General features: G+C 43.2%; 1 protein-coding gene across 1 annotated transcript in view; it reads right to left on the bottom strand.

Annotated features, from left to right (window-relative positions):
- iqsec3a (IQ motif and Sec7 domain ArfGEF 3a) overlaps positions 1 to 19447 on the bottom strand; it is a 280778-nt gene that overhangs the window by 212932 nt on the left and 48399 nt on the right. The window contains exon 2 of the mRNA XM_060903524.1: positions 3935 to 4021. Within this exon, the coding sequence (XP_060759507.1) occupies positions 3935 to 4021 (87 nt within the window). The remainder of the gene's footprint in view (positions 1 to 3934; positions 4022 to 19447) is intronic.

Raw genomic sequence — 19447 nt, 5'->3', positions numbered from 1 at the left:
GCAGTGAGCATATGATACGGTGAGAAACAGATGAACAGCAATTAACTGACAAACATCAAAGTAATAACAGAAAACAAGAGCTATTTTTTTGCTAATTAACAAAAAAAACATTTTATAATAATGAGCAAAACACAGACTGCCTTAAGCTTGATGTTTGAAGTGGTTTGTTTTTCCATGAAATTACTTTCATTTCACCATTAATACTATTGTTGTCTATAAAATGAATCACGTCTCCTCTGGCATGACCTTAATCTGGACATGAGTGATGTTTGTTCTCTTCTTTTTTATTTTAGACACCAGAGAGACACTATTGTAATAAATATCCTAGCATTAGATTCCATGTAATACAATATTGTCTGCACTCATAGACCTTTTTTTTACCCCCAGTGAATCACAACTGTATGGGAAGTGACTGGATTAAAAAAAGCAGGTTTTAATTTAGAAATAGACCAACACTGTGTTTGAAATCACTCACTACTCACTATATAGTGGACTGTACAGTGAGTTTGCCATTTTGTCGTGCTGTCCGAATGTATAGTGAGAATTATTGCACCCTATATAGTGCACTCATAGTATCCAACAATGCATTGTGAAAAGTAGTGTACAACCGATGGTCACTAACCAAGCAATATATACCATCATGCACTGCAGTTGTGCTGAAAGAAAAATGGCAATCCTTGACTTGCAAGTGACGTCAAAGCAAAAGAGAAACCCAGATGTCGGCCACGTTGGTGGATATACAAATGTGGGGTCAAGCGACATTCCATACAAAACATAGTCACACGTGCGCAACTCTCTTTGTTTTCACTGCTTTAAGTGTTCTTTTAGCTATGCTATATGTTTGTGCTGTGTATGGTTGTAGTCATAATAGTACTCGTGACCGTGGCACGTTCTGATTTTTTAGAATTCCGCCCGTGATTTGGAAAGAGGGCGAAGAAACTCTGAGGCTTAGTACGGCGAGGAGATGAGCACGGCTGAACAACATCAGCAGGGCTGATCTAACAGAGGCCAAAACATCTCGTGTTTGCAGTAATCATTTTATCTCAGGTGAGATTCAAAAGCTTTCTTGATAATATCATGGAAGAATTTAATTTCGTGTTGCCAGAATTTTACTATAAAATGGGCGTTCTCTTGTCATGGTTCACTCGGTCGTTGTTACAATTTTAACACATGTATTACCATTTTGCTTCTAGGAGCGCCAGCAAAATTATACAATAGAAACAATCCAGACTGGGCACCCACTCAGAAAATGGGCTATGTTTCGTCCAAGGTCAGACTTGATTCTTCGGCAGCCAAACCAGATAAAATGTGATATCTGGGTACTCAATGGTCGGTAGAGGCATCTTATCTTCAGAAAAGTCTGACTTTTTAAAATAATATGGGTCAAAACCACACACATCTATCTTCTCTTCGTATCGAATCTTTGCTCGACTGTTCAAATCGTGGTAATACTGAGAAAATTCAGCACTGTTTACAGACACGCTTTCAGCAGCCGCCATCCTAGTTACTTTGTATATCCACCATCATGGCGGATGCTCATGACGTAGCACATTTTGATCATGTGGTTCCAAGTCATCTATAATATTGTAGTGTGTTGGGGTGAATGGACGGAGGAAGAAACGCATAAATGGACATTCAAGTACAATTAAAAATAGTAAGAGAATAGAAACAAGCTAAAATAGAATATGACAGATAAAATGCAAGAATAAAAGTTACAATGCAGAGCAAGGAATTAATCAAAAGCCTAAAATTTGATTTAATAAAAGGCAGCGGCAAGGAAGAAAAAAGTATTCAGTCTTGTTTTAAAAGAACTGAAAGATGCAGCAGACACAAAGTACTTTATATTTATCACTGTGGGAAATACGCTCAGTATAATATGTATTTATTACAAAAATACATGCATGTATTTATTATTTTGAAAACCCACCAGCCGACTGATCTGGCACGTTTTAATTGTGCGACAGTAATGACGTAAATAACTGCACGGCGGAGTAGTGTCCGAAAGTGCTTTTTCATTTTACCAATGAGTTCACTATAGAATTCCCTAGATAGTGAGTAGGGAGTAGTGAACCAGTGAGTGATTTCAGACACAGCACAAGTCATGCCCTTGACTTGAAATAAGTACGCTATCAAATTAATTGTGTAATATTGAATATCAATCTAAAAAAAAGGTATTAAACTGTAACTTTCTTGGTCACTGTGGTGGTATCCTCAAGGGTACACCATTTGCACCTTTAATGTGTATCTTTTCCATAAAAATGTGCATGTATTGTACCATTCATCAAGAAGCTAATTAAATGTCTTTCTTAAGGTCCAGTTATTTATATTAAGTCATTATTTTTCCTATTTTATCCCCAATTTGGTCACTCACCCACCAGCCATCTCTTATCATCATACGACAGCTACCTAGTGGATGGGTGGTTGGCTTCCGACAAGACACATGAAGTCAGCCAACTGCATCTTTTCAATCTGCTGCTCATGCTGCATCACAGGGTAGCGTGACACACTTGGAGGAAAACGCTATCAGCCCTCTACTGCATGCATGAACTCACAGATGCTCATGATGCCCACGTGGTTCTGTGATTGATGACCAGTTTGGCTCCTTTGGTTCTCTGCTATTCTCAGAATTCGAGATTAAATCATTTTAAATGTGCACAACATCCACATTACCATGTAATAGATACACGCTAAAGGTAGAAAAACGTATCCTTGATGGTATCACGTCAGTGACAACGAAAGGTACAGTTTAATATTATTTTCCTGCAAATGTTGAGAAATATTTAGACCAAACTCTTTGCTTTGTTGAACTTTAATCTAACCACACCCCACTTGGACCAGCAGTGATTCATTTCCACTGCGCTACACGAGACCAGGCAAGACAACAGCATTGGAACTGAGGTATTATATCTCTCTTTCTCTCTACACTCCTCTGTGTTTTTCTCTCTGCGAGTAATTCAATAATGGTGAGCCTCTGCAGCATTTAGACCGTGATTTAGAGGCCGACCACTGTGTTCAAACCACGGCTCATTGTGACCAGCTCCTCAGGGGTGCAAGTCCATCAATAAAGCTGTGCCTTTGTTGCATGTTTTAGCTTGCACTCCTTTTTTTTCCTCTTAGAGTCAGTGTTTTGACAAACCGCAGACAAAACATCTCGGCTCCTCAACAAACACTGAAAGTGCTTTGCTTAATTACGATTGATGGTTTTTACCTCTTGTACAATTTGCTAAACCTACATCTGTAGAAGTGAAAGTGAAGAACTAATTAGTTCTCAAAAAAAAAAAAAAAACAATTTGTCTGTGCACTAGCCGTAATGAGTAAAGGTCAATTGCACTTTTTTTTTTAAATTTATTGGTGAGCCATGACAATGTTTTCTAGAAATTGCATGCACTAGACATTAAACAAGATCACAGTTTTATCTATGAATTATACTGTTAAATAATTATTTCCTATAACGACTTATTATTTATGCTTATCATGAAGAATTAAACAATAAATTCGCTCAGTCTTCAAATAAAACCTAAACCATGGTGTACTTTGGATGATAGCAGAGAGATAAGATCCACAGCAAATCTCTTGGACTATCATATCCTTTGTCTAAAGGCAGTTTTACATTGATGTGCTAGAAGAATGGGAAATTACGTGACTAAGGGTGATATGGCTTTTTTTTTTTGACTGCAAGCCCAGTATATTTTCAATTTAATTGCTTTCAGAGATCTCATGTTTTCTGTAAAACTTACATGTGGCTTTGTCTCAAATTAATGCCATATTGGACATCGGCAACAGGCAGGCAGAGTGAGGAATCATATTAACAGGCAAGAGAAAGGCTAACAACCACTTCAAGACAGACAGAACTAGGGCAGTTGTGTTGCCTGGTACCACCATATACCAGAAAAGACCAGTGAGCATTGGTGAGAAGGTGGGTACCAGCTCTTACCTGGGTACGCAGGCCTGAGAGTCAGCCTCAGGAGCATCCAGAGCATCTGGTGCAGGGCAACAGAACTGGTGCAGGACCGTTTGGTTCCTGCAAGATAGAGTAATAAAGGGGTGGTAAGTATACAATCGATGGTGTTCAAAAGAAAAATGACAGCTATTGGGTAGGCGGGCATAAGGCTGTGTGTTATGTTACTAATTGCTAATATTTCACTTTGGCCAGGAGGCTCCAAAATGTATGAGGACAGACCCAGCAGATGGACAATGTCTGCTGAGAGAGAGAGAGAGAAGGAGGGGTGTGTGTGTGTGTGGGGGGGGGGGGGGGGGGGGGGGAGTGGTCCAATCCCTTTCCCCTTACCATTGCAGTGAAATAGGGAACAGCTTCTTCAGAGCCAAAAAAAAAAAAAAAACCAGCATGTCAAAACACATTTGTTTTCTCTCTGAGCCCAGGCTATTGCATGCAGTGCATGTCCTGTTTCATTTATATCATCTATTTCATATTTTTTTTCTCCATTTTCAACCCTGCATTCATTTCATAAATTCAGTATAAAGCATAATTTACAATTATGGCTCTTGATAATATTGTAGATCTACTGTACTGTATATACAGTGCTCAGCATAAATGAGTGCACCCCCTTTGAAAAGTAACATTTTAAACAATATCTCAATGAACACAAACAATTTCCAAAATGTTGACAAGACAAAGTTTAATATAACATCTGTTTAACTGATAACATGAAAGTAAGGTTAATAATACAACTTAGGATTACACATTTTTTCAGTTTTACTCAAATTAGGGTGGTGCAAAAATGAGTACACCCCACAACAAAAACTACTACATCTAGTACTTTGTATGGCCTCCATGATTTTTAATGACAGCATCAAGTCTTCTAGGCATGGAATGAACAAGTTGGCGACATTTTGCAACATCAATCTTTTTCCATTCTTCAACAATGACCTCTTTTAGTGACTGGATGCTGGATGGACAGTGATGCTCAACTTGTCTCTTCAGAATTCCCCATAGGTGTTCGATTGGGTTCAGATCAGGAGACATACTTGGCCACTGAATCACTTTCACCCTGTTCTTCTTCAGAAATCCAACAGTGGCCTTAGATGTGTGTTTAGTCATGTTGGAAAAGTGCACAACGACCAAGGGCACGGAGTGATGGTAGCATCTTCTCTTTCAGTATAGAGCAATACATCTGTGAATTCATGATGCCATCAATGAAATACAGCTCCCCGACACCAGCAGCACTCATGCAGCCCCACATAAGGACACTGCCACCACCATGTTTCACTGTAGGCACCATGCATTTTTCTTTGTATTCCTCACCTTTGCGATGCCATACAGTTTTGAAGCCATCAGTTCCAAAAACATTTATCTTGGTCTCATCACTCCAGAGTATAGAGTCCCAGTAGTCTTCATCTTTGTCAGCATGGACCATGGCAAACTCTAGGTGGGCTTTTTTTGTGCCTGGGCTTTAGGAGAGGCTTCTTTGGTGGACGGCATCCATGCATGCCATTCCTCCGCAGTATACGCCGTATTGTGTCATGGGAAATAGTCACCCCAGTTTGGCTTTCTACTTCTTTAGATAACTGCAGTGAACTTGCATGCCGATTTGCTGATCTTCTTGTAGCCTTCACCTTTGTGATGAAAAGAAATTATTTTCTTTGGGGAATTCTGAAGAGACAAGTTGAGCATCACTCTCCATCCAGCATCCAGTCACTAAAAGAGGTCATTGTTGAAGAATGGAAAAAGATTGATGTTGTAAAATGTCGCCAACTTGTTCATTCCATGCCTTGAAGACTTGGTGCAGTCATTAAAAATCATGGAGGCCATACAAAGTACTAGATGTAGTAGTTTTTGTTGTGGGGTGTACTCATTTTTGCACCACCCTAATTTGAGTAAAACTGAAAAAACGTGTAATGTAAGTTAGATTATTAACCTTACTTTCATGTTATAAGTTAGACAGATGTTATATTAAACTTTGTCTTGTCAACATTTTGGAAATTGTTTGTGTTCATTGAGATATTGTTTAAAATGTTACTTTTCAAAGGGGGTGTACTCATTTACGCTCAGCACTGTATTTCAGTGTGATTATCTGCTCTAACACACCTGATTTGGCACTTCACCTTGTTTAAAAGATCTTCATAAAATCACAATAAATGTTGCGCACTGGCCTTAAATCTTTGTGCACTGGCCTTTTACATGAAAGGCCAATGCACAAAGTAAAAAGCACAAAACCTGGACCCATGAGCTGTAAGAAAAACTAAACGGGTCTAATAAGTAAACATTTACCATATTGCCAATATTTGGATGGATTTACATTTCGAGGAAGCCAAAGGATGTCCTCAAAGCACAGTGTTTGTTGCCATTTATTAATTAAGGTGATGGATTCATAATGACATGGGCAATCATTTTGTGGAAAACATTTGGTCTAATGATTGCTTGCATGGTCATACACTAGCCGACAAATATGAGAGAGTTTTACAGGACCAGGTGCAGTTTTTGGTGCAAACACTCCTAATGATGCTCTCATATTCCAAGAAGATAATGCCCCTGTGCATATTGCTAAAATTAATCAAGGGTGGTTCATATTGATTACCACCAGGATGAAGACAAACACTTTCCACAGCCTCCCAAATCACCAGATTTAAGCAGCCTTAAACTTTATGACATGTCCTGGATGATACAGTACATAGAGCTGATGTACACAAGAAATACATTGATTATTAGTAATTTGGACAAATCAGTGGACTATAGTCATGTTTGATACAGCTACTCTTGTAAAAGTGGGTACTTTCCTCCCAGATTAAAGAATTTAAAAATTCATATTTACAATGCATAGAGAAACTGGAAATGATAAATAACACAGGAAGCTAATTGTCAAATTTCATGATCTGACTTCATCATCATAATTGCCCTCTCACTCTATAGAGGAGCGTTGGCTATTGAGCACTCATCTCCAATACACAAGGTTTTCAAATATCTTTTCGAGCCTATAGGGTGGCATGGTGGTTAGCACTGTCGCCTCACAGCAAGAAGGTTCTGGGTTCAAGCCCAGTGGCCGACAGGGGCCTTTCTGTGTGGAGTTTGCATGTTCTCCCCGTGTCTGCATGGGTTTCCTCCAGGTGCTGCAGTCCAAAGACATGCAGGTTAGGTTAATTGGTGGCTTTAAATTGACTGTAGGTGTGAATGTGAGTGTGAATGGTTGTTTGTCTCTACGTATGTGTCAGCCTTGTGATGATCAAGCGACTTGTCCAGGGTGTACCCTGCCTCTCGCCCATAGTCAGCTGGGATAGGCTCCAGCTTGCCCACGACCCTGTACAGGATAAGCGGTTACAGATAATGGGAGGATGGATTTCGAGCCTACTCCAGGTGTACCCTTCTTTCCTCTTCTCTGTCTCCAAATGTCTCCTCTACATCTTCCTTGGTCTTCCTGTTGGATTGCATGTCAGTGCCAGTTTTGTGATGTTATTTTTTGGCTTTCGCAAAGTATGACCAATCCATGCCCATTTCCTTCTACTAATAAGGGCTCCTGTCTTGTTTGATCCCATACATTTTCATTCCTGATGGTTTCTGGCCACCAAATTCTTAAGATTCTTCAGAGACATTTGTTGATAACCACTTGAACTTTCTGTAACACAGTCTTTGTAGTCCTCCAAGTTTCAGATCCGTAAAGTAAAATTGTTTTTACATTAGTATTGGTGATCAGACTCATCAATCAGATTTCTATTCAGCAAAAAGCACATGATTTAAATTGTATCTAATCCAGCTAGGAGACACATGAAACAGCCAGATGTTAATAGGGTCAGACTGCCAGAGAGAAATTCATTGAGAGTTGGCTTATCCACACCCACACATCTGTGCCTGATTCTCCAGTGACCGTACATAATACCAGAGTGGAAACTGCAATGCCTAATTAATCATTATTGTAAATGGCTTTTCTAATTATGTTTTCCTTAATGGCCGTGACCCGAGACAGCTTTTAATAGGTTGTGCACACAACCTCCAAAGGGAGTGCATTACTAGATCAACACGGGATTTTCTGTTGACTCGGATAACGTGTGTGTGTGTGTGTGTGTGTGTGTGTGTTTATAGTGGTGTAAAATAAACTCGGAAATATACCACAGTCATTGATCAATGAACTGAAGAAAAGCTCTCCTCATACATCTGATTAACCCGGCATTATACCTACACGACCTTGAAAACACACCATCAGAAAATTAACATTTACATTTGCATTTTAGCCAGGAGTATCAATTTAAAAATGGGTTATGCATTTTCAAAATTAGCAAATAGACCTGCCCAGACATTCACCAAACACAAATGGTTGACAGCTGTGTAAGAGTGCATGACATTTGCTGCAGATTGATGATCAACAGGTCTTATCTAAAACAAATTCACATTACAAATACTTCCAAAATCTAACTGAATATACAGTACTGTACAAAAGTCGTAGGCACATGCAATGAAATGCTGTAGAGCAAAGATGCCTTCAAAAATAATGAAATTAAAAGTTTCTACATTTAAAAAAATACCATAAATATCAGTAAGCAGTAATGTATGAAAAGGTCAATATTTGGTGCGAGACGACCCTTTCCTTTAAAAAAAAAATAGTAGTCTCAGGTCCAATGAGTGCAGTTTTATAAGGAAATGAGCTGTAGGTTTTACTGAGCATCTTACAGAACAAGCCACAGTTCTTCTGGACACTTTGACTGTCACACTCGCTTCTTCATTTTGCACCAAAACCCAGTCGCCTTCATTATGTTTTCTTTTTTAATCTGAAAAGTGGTCTCTTGTGTAATATGCTGCTCAGATAGAATTTTTTTTCTGTAACATTTAATTTAGTGCTGGAAAATGAATGTTTGGACTTTGCAATGTTTTTGTACCGACTCGATAATGTAGAAGTCATAAAATAGAAATCTGTAACAAAGTCGGTATGGAAAAAAAAATCGGGTGCCTAAGACTTTTGGACAGGATTGTAAGTTACAAACAGAGGTGGGTCATAACATGTTATGTTTACACCATTACATGCACATTACATGCCTTCTAACTCATCGCCAGTTTACGAAAGAGATGAGGGACCACAATGCAAGGTGTCAGTTTAGCAAGAGACTTTACTGAGAAACAGTCGGGAACCAAACAGCACACAACACCACCCAGTCTATATCCGGCTGGACAACTACGTCATAACAGATAAACTCCCCAATAACATCACACAACATCCCTGGCGCTACCCTCTTTTCCTTTACAACATAACCTCCCCCCGCCCGTGACGTACCACTACCCAAACAGTGTTAAACTACCCCCTCACACCCATCAGTACTAACTGAACAAGACATTACCAACAGTCATCAGTAAAGCACATAACCAGCCAGTCTGTCAGGCTCGCGCCGCTGTCTCCCAGAGCGCCTGGGCGCGTTCTCTGGTGGCGGCACGATATCCTGCATGTCCTCAGGGGGTGCCACCATGTGCGTATCTTCGCACGGCGCCACTGAATCCTCTTGATTCTCATAATCACACTGCAGGCGAGGGACAGGAGGAGGCTCCGCGATAGCTGGGGGTATATCAGGGCCCTGTGGTGGAGGGTCCTCAGGCCCCCCATCAGATTCGTCCTCTGATGCTGGGCCGCCAGTGGCTGGCGAGTCCCAGGTAGCAGTCAATTCCTCCACCCTGTAGCAGTCACTCAGCTTGACTCTATAGGAGGTGCGGCGTAACTGGGAGCCAGTAAACTTTTGAATATTACACCATGCCCCGTCCACTGCAACAACCAGGTACCTGTCCTGGGCCTTGGACTTGTTACGATCCCCGTAGAGGTATACAAGGTCACCTACACGCACAGGGACGGGCGCAGGCATACGACCAGAGGGCATCTTAGACCTCATGCTATGTGGGTGGTTGGAAATGCGCTGTGAGTGCTGCGACATGATGAGAACCTGGTCATCGACAGGCAATTGTCTGTGAGAAAACTGGTCCCTCTGGAACAACATCTCACGGGCGGACAGCCCGTGGGACCTCACCCTACTGTTCAAGCGCGCGACGGTGAGGGACAGCAACAGGGGAGTGACAGCTCTGCAATTAGGCTCGATACGTAGAATCTCCCCCTGAAGTTCCTGTATGGCTCTCTCAGCAACTGGGTTTTTGTTGACGTTCTTGGCGCTCCCCACTTTGATAGCCAGCCTGTGCTTGGTCAAAGTCTTATCTCCGGCCAGTGCGGCAAAGCCAGGTGCCGGGTCAGTTCTGATCACTGCTGAAGGGCCATCGAGAGAGCACAACCCCACGCATAAACGGAGTAAGGCCTCTCTGAGAGTCTCATGGCGCTCATCTTCGATGAGGCAGGCCACGGTGAATGATGTCACGCACTCACGGATAACGAGGATGCACTGCCGCTCCCTCCTGAAAACATCTGCTGCGAAGGAAGAGCCCACAACCTCGGGAGGGTCACCGGTCATCTGATCACGCATGAACACCGGAGCTTTCCTCAAGGCCGTGCACTGATGGCAGCCATTCGTTGCGCGTTGTACAGCAGAGTCCATGTCCACCGCATAAAAGTAGCGCTGTACAACTGTCTTCATCTGGGTGTACACTGGGTGTCCCAGAGAGATGTGAAGAGCAGTGAGTAGACCATCTAGGACGGGCCTGGGTACAATAATGCAGTCCGTAGAGGCAGCAAGGGGAGTGTGCCGGCGAACAATCAACAAGCCGTCTTTGGATAATGTAGCGACATGCAAATAACGCTTCACATCACGAATATTGGTGAGTTTCTTTGATGGCCGCGTCCCCTGCCGGAGATGGGCACACACTCTCCTGAGGTCCGAACACTCAGATTGTATAGCCAGCCACGCCGACCTGCTGGTGAAGGGCAGCTTCTGAGACCCTCCCATTATGCCATCCACAGTCACTTGGCACACGACAGTCTCAGCAGTGGAGCGGACAAAGGAGCATATCTGGCATACGGGACTGGTGCACTCAGGTGCATTGCGACTGGCAAAGTCGGATGGCAGAATGGCTGCGCCTGCTACATGCCATACTAAAACCTGAAAACGGCTGGTGGTGGACAGGAACGTTGTGACCCGTGGGCTCGCCGAGAACTCTCCTCTGCACAGCTTTTCAAAGGCCTGAACGCCTGGTTTACTATCAGTTAACACACACGTTTTCTGGGAGGACTGGATTATGTACGGTGCAAAGTGCTTCACAGCAGCTGCTATGGACAAGGCCTCCACCTTGCAAGGCAGCTAGGATATCTGATTCTTCCGCAACTTGGCACTAAAGTATCCAGCAACTTTCACTGTATCCTTGTGAGTAACGTAGAGTGTTGCGCCCAGGCCAGGCTCCCTGATGGCGCCATCTGTGACAATCCATAACTGATCCTCAGGCCAGGGCAGAGTAATGGCGTGGTGTGTAGACAGCATGCTCTGAGCCCGGCTAAAGGCACTCAGCAACTCATCTGTCCAGTGAATAGCGTCCTTAGAATTGCGCCCAGCAACAGCATCATCCAGAGGGGCAAGCATGTTTGCGCAGTCTTTGAGCACACGGGACAGCACCTTGTATGCCCCAATGAATGAGTGCAGCCCAGTCATGGTCTTTGGCACAGGACATGAGGCAAGTGTAGACACACGGTGTGGACTGGCTTGGATGGTCCCCTGGCACCACACCCAGCCCAGAATGGTAGTCTGAACTGGTGCAATAGTGGTCTTGGTGGCCGACAGGTGCAGTCCACATTGGCACAAAGCAGACAGCACTCTTCTCCATACTGCTACCAGGGCCTCAAGAGTGTCTGCTCCACAGTACAAGTCATCAGCTACCTTGGCAACCTGTCCTTGTTCGAGTAGCTCACCGAACACCCTACATGTCAGCTCCTCCAGCGCCGTCTCTGACCCCGGCATGCCCATGGCACTCCGCACATATACACGTATGCCTTTAAACGGGGTGACGACGCCACAGTACTTCCATGAGTCTCTGGACAGTGGAATCTGGTAGAAGGCTTTTGTGAGGTCTGTCGCAATTATGTACTTCCACTGGGCTATCAGGCGAAGAGTGAAGTTGACATCCAGCATTAATGAGGGCTGAGGCTTACTGTACCGGCCAACATCCGCGAACGCCGTAACGAGGCGAAAGCCCCCGTTCGACTTCTTGACAAGGAACGAAGGATTGACGTACTCCACATCAATGTCAACGTCTTCCGGCTTTCTGAAGACCCCCATACCTTCCAGCATATCGAACTGAGCCTGAAGCTCCTGAAGCTGGCCCCTGGAGTACTGTGGCACCCTGCCTTTGCGCTGTGGGGGTTGGACTGGCCCCATATGCACTCTGGCTTGGAAAGGGCCAACAGCGCCGTTATACACCTTAAAATGTGGGTCAAACACCTCGTCAAACTCCTTGTGCAGTGCACAAAATTTGTCTCTGATGTCTGAGGGCATTATATTATCTGGGTCCAGGTGCACGAGGCTAGAATGCAAAACAGAGTGGCGGAGCAGCGTGCTAGGTGACGTAGCTTTATGGGGTGGTGAGGCAGTTGCATCACTAGTCTGGGGCACATATGTGGAACGTACATGGCAGACATGGGCATTTTTGTGTACCACTAGTGGCTGACCAGTCAGGTTGGGGATGCGGATTTTCCCGGACACACTACGAACCATGGCGGGGGCAGGCCACTGGTGTACATCTGCCAATTCATATGAGGAGCCAATGTGAGGCTCGATTGCCAGCTCTTTGTCCACATCACACAGGTCAGGGGGTAGCTCGAACTCAACGTACTCTCCAGGCCACACCGTAGCTCTGGCCCGGGCACGTATCACATGAGCGCGCCGCACGGCGTGTCTGTCTGTGGCCACTGGCTGTGCTCCGTAACTGTAGGTGCTCTCCCCTAAACAAACCTGGTGCTTGGCAGGTCTGACAGAGACATCATTCCTTATCATAAAGGGGATGCCAGCTAAAATGTCCGAGTCAAGATTCTCCACAACAAGTCCTTCAAAGTAAAGCTTCTGGTTATCTCTCTGAAAGTAAGTTCGTATCTCTCCCATGACCCTCAAGGGGGACGAGCCGTCTGCCTGGTGTGCAGATTGTGTACTACTTGTGACGGTGATGCCCAGTCTCGTTGCACAGGAGGCCCTCATCATGTTGCCTGTTGCTCCACTATCAATGGTAAGCCGCACAGGTAGATGGTTGTGGAAGGCGTCAATGTAAGGGGACTGTTTTATTAGCACCCGCTGCACAAGAGAGGGCGCTGCTGCCTCGTCATCCTCAGAGCCATCTGACACATCACTCTGCTCACCTAGTACCTGGCGGGTCTTTGCCATGTATGACTTATCATGAGGAGGGAGAAAGGGGCACTTGCTGAGGAAATGGCTGTCAGGCCTCCTGGCCTCTTTGCACAGGGGGCATGATTTCTTTGGCTGGACAGAGAAGCTCCTCCTCTTGGGAAGCTCAGACACAGCAGCACGCATCGCTCTAGCATCCTCAGAGGCCTGCACCTCACCCAGCAATGAGTCCAGGGCTTGTGAAATCTCTGGCTTTATGGACGCTAGTGTGCGCGACCTCAGTTCAGTGCCATACCGCTGTTTCACTAGTTTAGGCAAGTCAGTGTGTATCAGGTGAAGCCATGTGAGAACAACGAAATTTTCCAGAGAGGGGGAAAGTTCCTCATCTTCTGTCACAGCAACCCCCATATGGCCCATGCCAGAGTCTTTACGCAGCAAATTGTCCTCCATAAACGCCATTAAGCGTTGATATAAGTCCTCAGGTCTCTCATTGGGCTCTAACTTAATAGCAACAAAGTCAATGAAATGAGCCCCAGTACACTGAAAGCCATAATGCTGACGGATTGTCTGCCATATTTGGTCAACAGAAGTAGAGTTTTTCACAATTGAGTGACGTGAGATCACAGGACAATAATTCGCTATTTGTCCGAGCATTAATTCAAGCATGCTTACTTTGCGCTCCTTAGTACGGCGCTGCGCGGCAGGAACAGACTCCGGATCGTCCACAAATCCTCTGAATGGCGACGCTCGGGACTTCCTCTTCCACTGCACACTGCCGACCAGGAAAGGAGCAAACTCATTGTCCAGGGACAGCGTGTACAAGAGATTCTGATGCCAATTCTCGAACGAGTTGACCGTTTCTATCTTCGTTAAGCACCACTGCTTCGGTGCTCTGTGCGAAGCAGCCATGTTGACCTACTTTCACCCCGCGACTTGGAGATGGCGTTTATTATCCACCTGTGATCCCCTCGACCGGATAACGGAGCCCACGCGGAGTTTACTCCATCTTTTTACTTCAGAACGTGAGTCCAAAAAGCGCTGCCACCATGCCAGTTTACGAAAGAGATGAGGGACCACAACGCAAGGTGTCAGTTTAGCAAGAGACTTTACTGAGAAACAGTCGGGAACCAAACAGCACACAACACCACCCAGTCTATATCCGGCTGGACAACTACGTCATAACAGGTAAACTCCCCAATAACATCCCACAACATCCCTGGCGCATTGGGGGTTTTTTTTTCTTTATTTTTATTCATTAAGACACACTTCATGTCTTAAAGTAATTGTCATGAGTCTGCTCCCTGCTCAACTAATTGGGTAATTTTCCACCACACACTGCCTGGCTGCCACACCCCCTCACACTCTCACTCTAACCAATCAGGAAGCTTACCTGCTCTGAGCCCTTAATCACTGTCACCTGCTTCTTGTTACCTGGTCCTTGTGTGAGTGTATTTAAGGCACAGGTCTCCAGACATTCAGTGTCAGTTCGTCTGCGAAGCAACACGTTCCTGTTCACTGGCTCTCTACACAACTGATCTCCGTCACTGAAAACTTGCCTGACCCGACAACGACTGCTTTCCTGCCCAGTACTACCTGCCAACACCTGCCTGCCCCCCGCTCCAGTCTGTGCCCGGTGTTGTCCCAGCTCCTGTAGCCACTCTCTCCAAGGGACCCTCCTGCCACTGCGCGCTCTGCCGCAGCCACCACTCAGACTCTCACTCTCCCCATCTCCTTTCACCTTTATCAATAAATCAACTTGTGTTCGTGACACGCACTTGGTTCTCCTGTCTCGTACTTGACAGTAATGATGGATGTCGTTTCTCTTTACTTAGTTGAGCGGTTCTTGATAATACGGATTACTACAGTTGCGGGATAAGGATATCTACTGTATCGTTATTCTTTACTGTTTGATCTCATATGCATTAAGAAGGCAAGAAATTGCACTAATTAACTTTTGATGAGGCACTTGTTAACTGAAAAGCATTCTAGGTGACTACCTCATGAAGCTGGTTCAGATAATGTGTAAAGTGTCATCAAGGTAAACTGTGGCTATTTGGAAGAATCTCAAATGAAACATTTTGGGGTTTTTTTAAATATCTTTTTGTCATAATTCCATATCTGTTCCATGTGTTATATCATAGTTTTAATGTCTTCATTATTGTTCTAGAATGTAGAGGTGTGCAAACTATTTCCAAAAAAATTGTACTTATAGGAGTAGTTTTAATACATAATACGTTTCATTCTTACATTTCATTTATGACTTCAAAAATGTACTTATACTCTGTTACATTAGACTACACACTTCTCACTACTTTTATTTAATTATTTTCCCCCCCACACAAGCACAGATTCTACAGCATTGACTGCTTTAATACAGAGAGTTTGCACACACAAATGAACAAAAGTAAATAAAGTTGTGTTAAGTTTAAAGAAATTAAACAGTGTTGTGACTTTTTGGTGTAGTTTATTTTTTTTAATGGTATGCTTTATTTTTGTTCACTTTCACTCTTCCGTGATTTTAGTTTATTCAGTGCACTTGTAGTTTATTCACATATGCAAACACAGAGCGAGAGAGAGAGAGAGAGCGAGAGAGCGCTCAGTAGTGCTCAGTTCTCATCTCTCTCCTCCATATCCTGGAATATTTATGAAACTAGCCTGTAGCAAAATTGCCTTACTTTATGTTATTTAGCAAGATATCATTTTTTAATTATTTTTTTTAATTAGGAATACTACTTGAATGACCAGATTTTATGTTGTCTTTATTAGACAGGCATATTAAATTTTTATTTTGGGCATAACTGATATTCTGATGCATTTAAATGTAATGCATTATAGATGTAATAAATCACCATATGAAGTTACTACTTGAGTAGGCATCTTATGATTTTTTTTCCTCATACATCCTTAGAGTCATTATTATTATTAAGCCACAATACTTTATTGGAGTAGACTTTTTGCTTTCTCTACCTACCTTCATTTACAAATGCATAACCACATGATAATTATGCAGTCAATGTTCTCCATAGTGTTTTGTTTTAGACGGTATTCAAGCAGGAATACTTTTCATTAGGTTAATAAATAAATAAATAGTTGGTTGCAAAAGCATGCCTATTCCAGAGAGGTCTCCAAATCTCTAAATACCCACATGATGTTGCTTTAATATGTATGAAGTCTCAAGTGTATCAAGTGTAATTATAACAGTTTTGTTTTTTGTTTTTTTGGGGCTTTTTTTTTTTTCCTGAAATGAATCGTGATCTGCTTTTGCATTCAGTGTGGCATTTTTCCCTAGCATCCCACCCCCAACATTATCTGTTCCTCACTCCTCGTTGTAGGCTTGGGAATTGTGTTCTTTCCACTTTTTTTGTATTTTCACAACGAATAAAGGGATGATTCATTTGTTTTTTTCCAATTACCTACTTAAGGAAGGACAAAAGGTACCCTCTGTCTAACTCTGAAGAGACCAGTTGGGAACATCTGCACTAAATGAAATCAGAATAGAGAAGAGAACATTTTACCAATTAGTCATTACCACCCAATATTACAGCCAAGAGATAAGTAATCACATTACAGTCATTTAGAATTAGTGATGGAGGAAACAAATGGAGGTAGCACTTTATATCACATGAACTGGAGACGAGTTCTGTCTTGCTCATTTCCATCGATACACTGCATGGCCACAGTGTTACAAGAATAAATTTGAAGGAACTGTATATAGTACAAAGCAGAATGAGCAGACAGAGACATATCGATACTCAAAGTTAAAAACATTGCCAGGTTGAGGTCAAAACCAAAACATCCAATTATGGGCTCTTGTTGAAAGAGGACAATAAAAGAGACAGATAATATTATACAGGTTGTCATCAGAAGCTCTGTCCAACTCATTCCCATCCACATATACACCATTTGGCATCAAAGTCCCAAACATGTCAAGGTGCCAAACACTTAAGTATCACTTCAGTATTCACATGAGTTTTCCCTCTCTGTGGGGTTTGTTAAAGCTGGTGAGAACACAGCAATCTCTCGCAGGTGTGGACCGAGTGAACTCTAGTGCAGTGTGATTGTAGTAAAATACAGCATTTTGACCCTAAATCAAACAAGCTGCAGTAAATGAACCGAAAATGCTGAGTATTGAGTTGCAGGAAGCACTTTTATAGATGCAACCTGCTAAACCGACCTGTGAATTAGAAACTGAGCCAAAGAACAGAGTGGTATACAAATACATGTAAATACATACAAATACATGCAAATACAACATCCAGTACAATCAAAGACTGATAAAGACATCACTGTAAAAAAGATAATTAACCAAAGATGTCTTCTAACGGTCTATCTGAAGATAAAAATTTGCAATAGTGACTTATAATGTGGGGGCGGCACGGTGGTGTAGTGGTTAGCGCTGTCGCCTCACAGCAAGAAGGTCCGGGTTCGAGCCCCGGGGCCGGCGAGGGCCTTTCTGTGTGGAGTTTGCATGTTCTTCCCGTGTCTGTGTGGGTTTCCTCCGGGTGCTCTGTTTCCCCCCACAGTCCAAAGGTTAGGTTAACTGGTGGCTCTAAATTGACCATGAGTGTGAATGGTTGTTTGTCTCTATGTGTCAGCCCTGTGATGATCTGGCGACTTGTCCAGGGTGTACCCTGCCTCTTGTCCATAGTCAGCTGGGATAGGCTCCAGCTTGCCTGTGACCCTGTAGAACAGGATAAGCGGCTACAGATAATGGATACATTTGTGATGACATGAGTGTGGCTTTCTTATCTTTTCTTCTTTTTTTTCCCTGAGGAGTATTAACCCATGCAAAATAAATCTGAAGTGATTGAAGACAACATGACAATATTTGTAATGACTTATCCAGAACATCTAGTCCATCTTTGACTGAGCCAGCTGATCTGATATTCAGCAGTTCTGCCATCCATGACCTCAATAAAGATAAACAGGAAGTAAGGATCTTGTCAAAGTGACACTCAGAGAGTGAAACATTAAATCTAATGCAGGCACTGACACTAATGGCCCGGGCAATGACAACCAGCCATCTTATAATCAAAGTAATGTTTATAAATATGTCTAAGTATGATAAAGAGATTCATCTGGTATTCCTGTAGGTGACAGCAGTTAACTTTTAATGTTTAACCTCGTGAAACTTTTAATGCTTAATCTAGTGATTAGTTTATGGCTATAAATAATACAATTCAAGGTGCTTATGGTTGCTTGGGGGGGGGGGGGGGGTGTCACACTGGTATTTTACCATTTTTGACTAGAGCTATGGATTCCGAACAGACAAGATGCATCATTTCTGAACTTGAAGAAGAATGGCCAATTAACACATACTTCTCAGTCCACACATCTTTAACATTCTGAATGCATCATTGACTTTCAATGTCATCACTTCACTATTCAGGCTGACAGTTAATTGATCTGAAAAAATCAGTGAAAATTCTTCCCTTTTTGCTCTAATGCCTTTCACCCTATAGTTTGTCTCTGGTCTGATTAGCTGCCTTTAGTTAATAATGTAATGCATTTGATTAGATAAGCACTGAAACAAAGGATCTGCTCCAAAATCTGTGCTTGTTCATGTTCAGAAAACTAAAGTCGCTGAACTACACCTAGTCATTTTCATACATTGAACATCCATTCCAGCAAATCAGGCTGAGGGAAGCCTGAACAGAGTCAACGAGTTGAATTCTTTAACAGGCTCAGTACAGGACTCTCAGCTACCTTCTCCCCTGCCACCCCTCTCTCCCAGACACACAGAACCCACACCCTCCCTGCCCTCACAGCTCTTACACCTCCTCAGTGATCAGGATCAACAACTCACTCTGTGCCACCCCACAGCCCTCAATCCCTACTATGGACTTCAACTTCATCACAGTTCCATCAACCCTTTCCTCCATGGCAGAAAACACTGAGCCCCCATCTACCTCTCCTACCTGCCTGTCTGTTTCCAACAACCAGGTGAAGAGATAGCTGGAGAGACTGCACCAGAACAAAGCTGCAGGTCCAGATGGTCCAGCTCCAGTGTCCTGACAGTTTGGGTAGGCCAGTTATGTGGGATTCCTCTTCAACCTTAGCCTGAATCAAGAGAAGGTTCCCTGCCCTCAATGACTATAGACCGGTTGCCTTAACATCCCATATCATGAAAGTCCTGGAGAGATTGATTTTTGGTTCATCTCAAACCTCAGGTGATCACCTCTCTGAACCCACTGTAGTTTGCCTACTGCCTTGAAGTTAGACTTGAGGATGCCATCATCTACCTGCTTCAGCA

This window comes from Neoarius graeffei, chromosome 21, assembly GCF_027579695.1.
Source record: "Neoarius graeffei isolate fNeoGra1 chromosome 21, fNeoGra1.pri, whole genome shotgun sequence".
NCBI lineage: Eukaryota > Metazoa > Chordata > Actinopteri > Siluriformes > Ariidae > Neoarius > Neoarius graeffei.
This window is presented reverse-complemented; position numbering and strand designations above follow the sequence as displayed.